At 42.7% G+C, this 12,051-nt stretch overlaps 1 protein-coding gene across 1 annotated transcript in view; it reads right to left on the reverse strand.

Moving 5' to 3' along the window:
* Nucleotides 1-12,051, reverse strand: part of C3 (complement C3) — a 140,268-nt gene that overhangs the window by 40,596 nt on the left and 87,621 nt on the right. Inside the window, exons 26-29 of the mRNA XM_068274111.1 lie at nt 8,694-8,853; nt 5,186-5,284; nt 4,030-4,180; nt 2,349-2,512 (exon numbers count right to left, since the gene is read on the reverse strand). Of these exons, the coding sequence (XP_068130212.1) occupies nt 2,349-2,512; nt 4,030-4,180; nt 5,186-5,284; nt 8,694-8,853 (574 nt within the window). The remainder of the gene's footprint in view (nt 1-2,348; nt 2,513-4,029; nt 4,181-5,185; nt 5,285-8,693; nt 8,854-12,051) is intronic.

Raw genomic sequence — 12,051 nt, forward strand, 5'->3', positions numbered from 1 at the left:
CACCTCCATCATAGGTCATATCATCTTCCTTCATATCTTGGACTACAGGATTCCTGCCACAGCACAGCTGGTCCATTCTACAGACCCATTCATCCAGACTTGGGGGGGATGGTTCTTTCCACTTATCCAGTATCATTCTTTTAGCAACCTTGGAACCTACTTCTTTGATTAAAATGCTACCTTTACAACCACCTGCATCAGCAAATCCAAAGATAGCTTCTTCTGCGGATAGGTTGAAGGTATCTGTTAGTAATTCTCTGCAAAGAGGGTTATTTCTTCCCAAAAAACTTTTACTATGGGGCATGACCACCACATATGCATCTCTGTCCCGTCCTCCTGCCCACACCTCCAACAAACCACTATATGGCTAGTAAATTTCTGGATGCGTGATGGAGTGAGATACCATTTAGCAGTGGTCTTGTACTGGATGAGTTGTAGACTTGTATCCCGTATGGACCAATTACTCTGCCAAATCTTTGGCCATTTGTGGCTAAGAGTGGGACTAACGGCCGTTTCCCATTTTTCACAATAGGTTGGGGTAGAGTTATCTATCTCGCCTAGGCTATTAAGTTTATTAAGTTTAGATAAAGCTTTTTCCATTTTTTTGTTAAGCAAGATGTGTTTTTCTAGGATATTCAAGTCTATCCTACTTTTCAAATGCACTTTATGCAGGAAACTTCGCGCTTTATTTTTATTTGAGCGAGAAATCTGAATCTCCCGTTTTTATTGATAAAAGTCAATCATCAGTGGCTGATTTTTCTGACCAGTGGTTATGAAAATTGAATAGTGTAGGGAAGATTATGAGCATCTCGTTTTATAGACCTATGATATTTTTTTCAAAGTTTTCATTCATTTTTTTTTTCATAATTGGGGAAAAATGAGACATTGAGTTTGAGACATTGGTCAGAAATTTCAAATGTTACAATCAATCAGAAAAATGTATTGCACTTCTCAAATTGAAAATAAATAGAAACAAATTGTATTGTGTGTGGCCGCCGTATCAATGATCTATTAGAGGTAGGGATGTTCATTCGGATTCTGCAGAATTGAGATTTCCGCATTTCCGATTGGAAATCAGCATTTCCAATCGGAATTCGAAAAAACGGAAATCAGAATTGTGTAGAAATCCAATTTACTGCAATCTGGTAATTTTATCTCAATCACAGAATTCGGAATCATTGGACCAATCACAGAATGAAGAATTTTTCTTAAAAATCGGATCAGTGTAGTAATTTTAGACCAATTACAAGACCGTTTTTCCAATTTCCATTTTTAAGATTTTTTTTTTTCATTTTTTGCATTCTCTAATTGAAAAATTGACCAATAAAATACACCTCAAAAATTGGAAATCGGAAAAAGAAAATTGGAAATCCAAAACAGGGAAAATGGCAGAAATCGGAAATGGGCATGAAATGATAGCTTCTTCTATTCTACTGACAAACTGAATCTTGATGGCCTAAGTCAGTTGGCAGATCTGCTGGCCATTAGGTGAAAATGGAAAGTGAAGGACAGTAACTCTCTGTCTTTTCAGCACACAAAATTAAGTAATTTGTTTTTATTTTTTAACAAGTTCTGCTGAAAAATACAAGAAATAAAATAAGAAGACCTTCAGTGTCCCAACAGCTCCAGTGGTACTAGTCCAGAATATTCAGTACGAAGTACTGATAGTTGAATAGATTTGACCTTATCCAGCATCTGCTGACACAGTGTACTTTACATGTTCAGCATTCGTTCCCATAATAAAATATATTTTCCTTTATTAAATATGTTCTTTGGTCCCACTTCTATGTAAAATTGGCATTCAGCAACCTCTATTTAGTGGCTAGTTATCTTATGATCACCTGTTGAGGTTTGTAGAGCAACAATTCATTGGGCCTGATTCACAAAGCGGTGCAAACTGTTTGCACGCCAGTGAAAAGCCCTTTATCACGCCTAAACTCAGTTTAGGCATGATAAGAAGAAACTCGTGCGAAATTCCCTCGCGCAAAGTTTTTTAGCATTAATTTTTGAGAAAATGTTACGTTTGATTTTCAAGCAAGCATGCCTTTGAAAATAATTTTGTAAAAGTTTGTGATTTTTTTCAAAATTTTTCATGCTAAAATTAAATGATTTCACACTTTTTTTGAGGTAAAACATACAGATTTTTCATGTTTCCACGAATTTTCATCACAATGTATTTTTGCAAATATTTTCTTGAAATTGAAAAATAGCATTTTCAATGTGAAAACTAGTATTCTATTGTACTAGTTAACTACTGTGCACCTGTGATTTACAGTTTTGGCTGGCAACTAAAAGATGACAAAGGGAAGTAAACATGGCTGAGAAGGTTTGGGACAACCATGACTTACTTGTGTGGATCCATACACTTGTCCGTAGTATCTCTGCTCGGTCAGCCACCGTATAATTGGCCCAACAAGGTCATACTGTTTCAGGCGCAGTAGGGCCAGGACAGCATAAGATGAAGCCTCCAGAGTGATGAGTCGAGCTCCAGGCTCTTCCCACTGGGTCTTGGCTTTGGAGAAGAGGAATACCAGGAAATGAACAATTAGAGCAGAACAATGGCAAGACTGAATGTGCACAAAGCATGTTAATGATGTATGAAGGAGACACCAGGCCCGGATTTACATCACAGGAGCCTATAGGCACAGATGTCCTGGCACACTAAACTTCACCCTCCAGAAACCCACAAACCCCCGCTGAACCGTACCGCAAGTGTGCTAGCTGGCCCTGCTGTTACTTCTCCCTTATTTGTCACAGGTAGCTACAGGTGTCCCTTAGGATTAGGTAGCCAACTAGTGGTGCCCCCGACTGAAGGGAGATCTTGTCAGTGGAATGCCAAGAGCCAGGTGACTAAACTCTCGTTTATGCTCTGCTCAGGACTCTGCATAGGGAAGAAGGGAGGCGCTAGGGGAGGGGAGTGAGCAGCCCTTTCATCATCAGGCGCCTGTAGGCGCATGCCTACCGTACCTTATGGTAAATCCGGCCCTGGGAGACACCAAGATTAATAAATAATTATATTTTAATAATATTACACACTAATATAGTAAGGGTGCATTTAAAAGCGTTGTAAGCTGCAGTGGGCACAAGACGTGGCCGATAGTAGAATATTCAGTAATTTTACCAATATTCTACTATGACCTTATTTTATTATCCTATTATCCTATCCTCACACTAACCACCCCTTATCTACACCTAACACTAACCCCTACCTACATCTAACATTACAAGGGTATTTTCAGAGAAACGTAAGTTACTTTGGGCACGAGATGGTGCCAATAGTAACATATCAGTAATTTTACCAATATTTTACCAGGCTATATCATATCCTATCCTAACAACCCCTCTCCATCTACACCTAACAATATCCCCCCCCCCTATCAATGCCTTACAATAACCCCCCATTTTTACACCTAACAATAACACCAACCCCCATCTGCACCTAATAAATAATAACACCACCGCTATTCCCCACTGCTAACCATAGTCACTGCTGATACACTGAGATCAGCTAAAGAGATATACAGATAGCCAAACTCTGTTATTATATTGGCCACCACTGGCACTATCCTCCTAATCATCACTGCTATCAGGAGTTCGAACTCCATTACTGCATTGATTCCTGTGACCTGAAGTTTGGCTACACTGTTGCCAATCTACGCCACTAACACCACATTTACCACATTTACCACTGTTAGTCGGAGTTCAGCTAAACTACAGTCAAACTTTGATGCCTTAAATTACTGATCACTACGAGGGAAGCACAATTTTGTGCTTCCTTCGTAGCACAAAATTGATTTTTTTCTGCATTTACCATTGACTTGCATTAAACATGAATTAAACATTGCACAAGAATAATAAAAACAGACCTGGTGCCTTATTTAAAAATGCAGAAAAATCGTAAAACGCATTGGGTTGTGACCTCCTTTAAAATAGGTAGTTTGATAGTAAGTTTGCAAAAACAAGTTTGATGCTCAAACTGGACATAGGATTCAATAGGCTGCATTCAGAACCAGTTAAAATTGTTCATACCTGTGGCCACAGACATCAGTTTTGCTGAGTCTTTGACAGTTCCAGCCATAGCAAGGGCATATGTGGTGATAGCAATGGTGTAGGGTTTGGTCAGACTCGGATATTGGCCCAGCAGGAAGCTGGCTGCCTTATCAATGCTGGTTTTCAGGTTCTGTGGGAAATAAAAAAATATACATATGAGTTTATGAAGCACTGGCTTTAACCCTTTAGCAGCTTCAATAGAGTTATCTCGTTTGAGAAAAGTGAATTGCCTTTGACCTCAGTCAGCAGAGGTTGTGCTGTAAATTCCTGTAATGCATTGATGTCTCTCTGCTAGCAGAAAATATAGAAACTGAAAGCAGAAGTTCTCTGTTATCGTCTCACACCGCCCCCTAATGACAAGTGGCCATAAATACACATTACAGCAGTACTAATTAGAAGCAAAGAAATGTAACAAATAAGAAATTTAAAAAAATTACAATCCTAAAGACAAGATGCTATAAATTCTTATTGCAGCGGTACTAATTTGAAGCAAGGAAATGTAACAAATAAGAAATAAAAAAAACATGACAATTTAAAAAACATTTTTCTTTTGCATTTTTAAAATCAATTTTCTCAAAAAAAAAAAAAAAAAAAAAAAAAAAAAACTACGCCTGCACTTACTATTCCCCTTAACATATGTAGCAATTTTGGTGACAATAGCATGTAAGGGGGCTTTGCTGCTATTGTTGCATAAAGAAAATGTTGTGAATGTTGTGAAAAAGATGTGAAAATTACAAATGGATTACATGAAATCAATTGACTTCACAAATCATTGCGTGAATTACGTATGGGACATAATTGCAAAAATGTGCACACAATTTCATGTAATCGTAGTTAGCTGATTACTGGTACAATAACCACTACTGGCCATTGATAAACATGGAAAACATCACGTTTGAGCCTGTGGCCCATTTGATCATTATAATGACCAGTGCTATGTTTGGTATGTTTTTGTTCTTGTCCATTGAGGACAAGTTTACTGTTCATATTTGCACCTGGAAGCAATGTTGTATTTTTCGTAGTTCTGTTCATTTATATGTAAATAAAATAAAAGTTTTCACATCAAAGTACAGTTTTATTTCCAAGCAAACTGACTTGCTTTCTATTCTAGGAATGAGCAGACGGAGTGACTTACGTTGACATGCTCGGTGCAGGCTGTCTCACTCTCCAGCAGGGCAATGAGGACAAAGGCCGTGAGGGCAACATCTGGTTCTTTTGATCCTTTGATTCCACCCTGTGAAATAAAAACAGGAGAAAGTGAGGGGTAGAAATGGGAGTGTGCTTTATCTACAGCTGCAGAGAGTTATGGATGGAAGGCCGAGGATCTTCTTAAAAGTAGTAGTGAATATTGGGTGGATGAAGGAGAACTGATCACCTGGAGTAGTTCAAGAATGGATTTTGCTTGTAATGGGCCTTAGGCATGTTTTAAAAGGGATCCACCTATAAAGCTTCGTACACATGTACAGTATAAGGTATGTCACCCATCAGAGATCAAAAAGAATTTGCGATAATTCAGGTTGGAGTGAGCTTGAGATGTCTCCCAGTGCATCACTGCTGAATATATGCAAATTAACCATTGTACCCTTAGAAGCTAAATACACCTCCAGACCTACTGGAATGCAATGATGTGTCAGCTTGTTAATTTGTACAGAGCCATAATAATCCAACATGCATACAGACTGTTTCGGATTGTTTGATCCTCATCAGTGCATGGCATGGATTAATTTGGCTCTATGCTGTAGGGCTTGTAACACCGAGAGGTACAGACTAACCAGCAAGCTCATGGTTACCCAGAACTCATTGGAGTGTGTAAGGGACTACAAGCAAACTTTTGTTTTTCTTAGCATCTTAGTAAGGGGGCTTTTAGGACCATTGTAGTCCCTTACACACTCCAATGAGTTCTGGGTCACCATGAGCTTGCTGATTAGTCTATACCTATCAGAGATTAAGACCCAATCTCTCGAGCGACATTGCAGGGTCTATATATTTCAGGAAAGGCCTCAAAGGCCCAGGCCTTGGATGTCTGCTGCCCAAGGGGGCTCCGCCTCCTGGGTATGAGATAAGGGTTGCTTCATACGAAAGAGAAGGTAGCAAATGGGGAGCAACACATGAAAAAGGGAAGCTGATGTCCAAGGGAACTGTTCTTGAAAGAGAGTGTCTGCAGTACATGGATGTTACACATGGAAGGGGGGGGGGGGGGGGGCTACACGTGGAATGGGAGCAGAAAAGGATTAAGATGAAATGGGGTCCTAGCATTTTTTGCCCACCATTGATGATCATCTGGCTTTTTTTTTCTAGTAAGATTTGGTGGGGGCTAGCATCCACCAGGCCCCTAGACTCAGTTCAGGCCCTAGGCAATTTCCTAGCTAATCCTTGTGGATGATCCAGCTCTGAATGGGAGGGGCACTGTGGCCCCTTCATACTTGGCCTGGGGCGAAAAAAGTATAAATCCGGCCTTGGACGCGTCGCTAGCCTGTAGATAACGACATGTTCTGTTGCTACGTGGGGAGGGTTGAAGCAGTGGCACATGACACAGCAGGCAGGGTGAGTGAGGTGAACAATGGTCTTGGCCTGATCTGCCAAATCACTTTCTACTCATTCATGTGAACTGGTGTAACAAAAGAAATGATCATTTCTGGGAAAATTTGGAGACAATCTTAAATCAGCTTTCCAGAAAATTCATAAGAATGTGGTACTTTTTTGAAAAAATTTAGCAGAAATAATTTTAAAATTTTCACTCATTTCTACACTGAGGCCAATATGTAAGGCACTCCACAGGCTCCAAACTTGTGTTTGGATTAAGGGAGATTACATTTCCCACCCCCACACTGGTCAAAGGATCAGAGTGGGTGGTAATTACAACTGTAACACAGAGTATGCTGTATATGCTTTGAAATGCCCTTGCGGGCTGGTGTATGTAGGGGAGACCGCCCCGGAATGTAAAAGTTTGTATTCAGGAACATAAAAGGAGCATCTCAGATTTCTACAAAAATCCTGAGAAACAGAATGTCCCTGTGGCTAAATATTTTTATCAAGCTGGACATTCAGCGTCTCAGTTCAAATGGATGGTAGTGGACTCCACCCCCCCTTCCCTCAGACGAGGAGGGGATAGGGAGAAGGTATTACTCCGCAGAGAGGTTGAGTGGATAAGGAAACTAGATTGTGCGAACCCTAGAGGACTAAATGAAAATGTGAGTTTTAAATGTTTCCTTTAATTCTTTACAAGAATGTTTCCTTTAATTCTTTACAGGAAAGAATTCTAGTGTGCGCCTCTATAAACTGCGGGATATGGATGACCCCTCATCTTGTTATTGCAGGGTAGACGGTATAGTAGTTCCCCTGTATGAGGATTTGGATACTGTACATATTTGTTTTTTAATTATGTAGAACTTCCTGTGGACTCATGTTGGACTTCCAGGGGGTTGAACTTCCTGTGCGTCGTCCTATATAAGGGGTGGTGTGGTGGTGGGTGGTTACACCTGATGAAGGGTCAGTGTACCTCTAACATGTAGTGTGTGCTGTTGCTCGAATAAAGAAGTCAAACGCAAGTTTGGAGCCTGTGGAGTGCCTTCTTCTACATATTGGACTACGTTGTTGCTTTGCAGGAGTGGTGTACCTGCAGGAGCACCGGCTGTTGCTACCTTGTTAAGTGTTAGCAGAGGTGAGACTCATAGGTGCCTTGATTGAAGTGTTTACACTGAGGCCCCTTGTATACTTGCATGGTGTGAAGACAAGCTGGCTACCTATATTGAAGGGTGGTGGGAAAAGGAGGGATTAAGGGAGTCATCTGGGTACCTATACTGGAGGGAAAGGGGGGAGGAGTCATCTGGCTACCAATACTGGAGAGAAAGGGTGGAGGAGTCATCTGGCAATCTATACTGTAAGGAAGGGAGGAGAGGTCATCTTGCTACCTATACAGAAGGAGGGCGGCTGGTGACAGTGGCCTTCAGTGGTAAAGAGTACAAATCCGGCCCTGGAGGTAAATTTGACTATCTAAACTGGAGGAGGGGGGGGGGGGGGCGGCTGCCTAATACTAGGGGCTAATCTGCCAATCTAACCTGTGGAGGAAGGGCTTCCTAATTGTGAGGGCACATATGGCTACCTAATACTAATGGCACATCTGGCTATCTAACCTCAGGAGGGTGGCTGCCTAACACTGGGGGCACACCTGGCTATCTACACTAGGGAGGTGTTCTGCCTAATACTGGGGGCTAATCTGCCAATCTAACCTGAGGAGGAGGGGCTACCTAATACTAATGGCACATCTGGCTATCTAACCTGAGGAGGGTGGCTGCCTAACACTGGGGGCACACCTGGCTATCTAAACTGGGGAGGTGGGCTGTCTAATACTGGGGGCTAATCCATCAATCTAGCCTAAGGAGGAGAGGCTACCTAATACCGGCGGCACATCTGGCTATCTAACATGGGGAGGTGTACTGCCTAATACTGGGGGCTAATGTGCCAATCTAGCCTGAGAAGGAGGGGCTACCTAATACCGGCGGCACATCTGGCTATCTAACTTGGGGAGTGTTTGAAATCTCTGCCTCTAGTTCTGGAGAACCTTGTGAAGGCCCTGGAGAGCCTCCGTGGTCATCAATCCCTGACAACATAACGTTATAGAATAAACGACATAAAGATCCTACTATCATCTCCTGATGGATGACTGGAGCATCTTCCTTGAAAAGTCCATCTGGTTTCTGTTTTTCCAGGATGAGCCACTTGACGGCACCACAGAGGACGTGACTTTCTATATCCACTAATGTACGGGACATGGCAAAAATCTTAGCTACGTATGCAGTCAACCTGAGCAGATAAAAAAATATCATTATGAGACACATTTGATACAGCAGTTTCCAGTATTGGAGGCATCTGATTATGCAGTTACATATCACCTATTCTGTTTATTTTTAAGATCACTTAAAGGACAACTTTAGAAGTGAGAAGAACATGGAGGCTGCCATATTTATTTTCTTTTAAACAATGCCAGTTGCCTGGCTGACGTGCAGATCTATTTGGCTGCGGTAGTGGCTGAATAACACTAGAAACAAGCATGCAACTAATCTTGTCAGATCTGACAATAATGTCAGAAACACCTGATCTGCTGCATGCTTGTTCAGGGTCTATGGCTGAAAGTGTTAGAGGCAGGGGATCAACAGGATAGCCAGGCAACTGGTATTGCTTAAAAGGAAATAATTATGACAGCCTCCATATCTCTCATACTACAGTTGTTCTTTAAACAGTTACATCAGAGTCCCTGTAGAGCTGGGGATGGGGAATGTGATTGGAAACACAGCAGAAGGGGGGCCCTGTCAAATTTTTAATGTGGATACTAGGGATGATCAATTATATGCAGATTTTTGTACATTTTTATGCTTATATATGCAGCTTGAAATTGGAACAACCAATTTAAAGGGAAGGTTCAATCAAAATAAAAAAATGAGTTTCACTTACCTGGGGCTTCTACCAGCCCCATGCAGCCATCCTGTGCCCTCGTAGTCACTCACTGCTGCTCCAGTCCCCCGCTGGCAGCTTGCCGACCTTGGAGGTCGGCGGGACGCATTGTGTACATTTTTACGCATTCCCGCTAGTGCAGGAACATTAACAGATACATTTTTACGCATTACTGGTTCAATGTGTAAAAATGTACGCATTGAACCAGTAACGCGTAAAAATGTATCTGTTAATGTTCCTGCACTAGCGGGAATGCGTAAAAATGTACGCAATGCGTTCCGCCGACCTCCGAGGTCGGCAAGCTGCCAGCGGGGGACTGGAGCAGCAGTGAGTGACTACGAGGGCACAGGATGGCTGCACGGGGCTGGTAGAAGCCCCAGGTAAGTGAAACTCATTTTTTTATTTTGCTTGGACATTCCCTTTAAAGTCAACGGGAATTGGTACAAAAAATAAATAAAAAATAAGCCAGAAACTTACCTAGGAGAGGGGAGGCTCTGGGTCCTGTAGAGCCTTCCCTCTCCTCTCCCGGTGCCCATTCCAGCGCTTGTTCCCCTCCCCTGTAGCAGTATTTAGTAAAATAGGCCTGGTGCACACCAGAGGAGTTTTTCTGAGCGTTTTGAGTTTTTGAAACCTCCTGCTAATGTTATCCTTTGTGTCTGTGCACACTGGAGCAATGAGGTTTTGTAAACAAACAAAAAAACAGCATTACATTGGGAAGAGCTTTTGAAACCTCTAGCGTTTGGGGAGCTTTTCTGGTGTGTCTCAGACTGCTCTCTCTGCCACTTCGGAACACATTTTGGCACATTCACTGTGATTTTTTCTTCTGCATTTTGCACACGTGTCTTTTTTGATATTAGAATATTTCTGATTGTAAATATTCCTTCTTTTTTTACTCATTTTTGGATGTTTTTTATGTAGTCATATCTGATTTTTTTAATTGGTTACTTACCGCAGTGGTATTATATTGTATTTTTGTGATATTTCAGTATTAGCAGCAGCCTGCCTGATTATAATCGGCATTGGGAGCACTGTTTCAACCTGTTTTTTATGTGTTTTTAGAATTTCTTGTCAGCAATTTATACTCAATAAATTTTGCATTTTTTTGGACATATCTTTAAGGAGTTTGTGATTATACTTATATACATGTGGCAACTTTCTTGGTGGTCTAGTTTCTCTTTTTAGCCTATATGTATAGTGACTTTGATATATATGTTACGGCCAGAACCCGAAGTGTGGCCACTTCGCGTTCTGGCCAGCCACTTCGGGTTCTGGCCGGCCAATGTGCGAAGTGGCCGCAGCGCAGCGGCCAATGTTAGAAATGGCATGATGACACATAAGTTACAATGTATTTTATGGCCATCTCGCTGCGGCCAAATGTATTAGAAGTCTCGCACTGCCTCCTCTCCTCCTCCCCCCCGCCTCTCTTCTCTCCCTGCCTCCTATACCACATACGGAGCAGCCGGCGGGGACACGCGTGTCCCGAGAGTCGTTCGTCGCGGCAGGGGAATCCTGCCTTTCCTGCAGAGCGGGTGCTGGCAGAAGCAATGTCTGCAGCCTCCCAGCTCTGCTTCCCCTGCCGCGACGAACGACTCTCCGCCTCCGGGACACGCGTGTCCCCGCCGGCTGCTCCGTATGTGGTATAGGAGGCAGGGAGAGGAGAGAGGCGGGGGGGGGGGGAGGAGGAGAGGAGGAGAAGGGGGCAGTGCGAAAGCCGGCGGCTTCATCTATTACATTGCCGCCGGCTATATTTCATGAAATTAACCAACTTCCGCGTGTCCCCGCCGGCTGCTCCGTATGTGCTATAGGAGGCAGGGAGAGGAGAGAGGTGGGGGGGAGGAGGAGAGGAGGCAGTGCGAGACTTCTAATACATTTGGCCGCAGCGAGATGGCCATAAAATACATTGTAACTTATGTGTCATCATGCCATTTCTAACATTGGCCGCTGCACTGCGGCCACTTCGCACATTGGCCGGCCAGAACCCGAAGTGGCTGGCCAGAACTAAAAGTGGCCACACTTCGGGTTCTGGCCGTAACACATATAAATTCTTTGCTCTGACACGTTGATTTACATTCTGTTGATTTACATTCTGCTACTTGGGAAGTCTTCAGGAGGCCGAGTGCTCCCGAAAACAGGCCCCTCCATACTGCGCATGCATGACCACCCTCTCTCGCAGAGCCAACGTTTAATGGAGGGGACCCTGAGAGGAGCAGGAAGGCTCTATAGGCCTCAGAGCTCTTCCCTCTCCTTAGGTAAGTATCTGGCTTTGGCTTATGTTTTTTTATTTTCATTTTTGGACCTATTGACTTTAAACCTAGGTGGGACTCATTTGGTCCATTTTTAAGCGCATATAGTTGCATAAACATTTACATTAATTTGCATAAACATATTGGGCTTGATTCACAAAGCGGTGCTAACAGTTAGCACGCTAGTGAAAAGCCCTTTATCACGCCTAAACTCAGTTTAGGCATGATAAGTTTAGGGGCTCGATTCACAAAGCGGTGCTAACCCAGTTAGCATGCCTAAAAGACTTTAGGCATGATAACCATTGCA

Source organism: Hyperolius riggenbachi, chromosome 3 (genome assembly GCF_040937935.1).
Source record: "Hyperolius riggenbachi isolate aHypRig1 chromosome 3, aHypRig1.pri, whole genome shotgun sequence".
In the NCBI taxonomy this organism is placed as follows: domain Eukaryota; kingdom Metazoa; phylum Chordata; class Amphibia; order Anura; family Hyperoliidae; genus Hyperolius; species Hyperolius riggenbachi.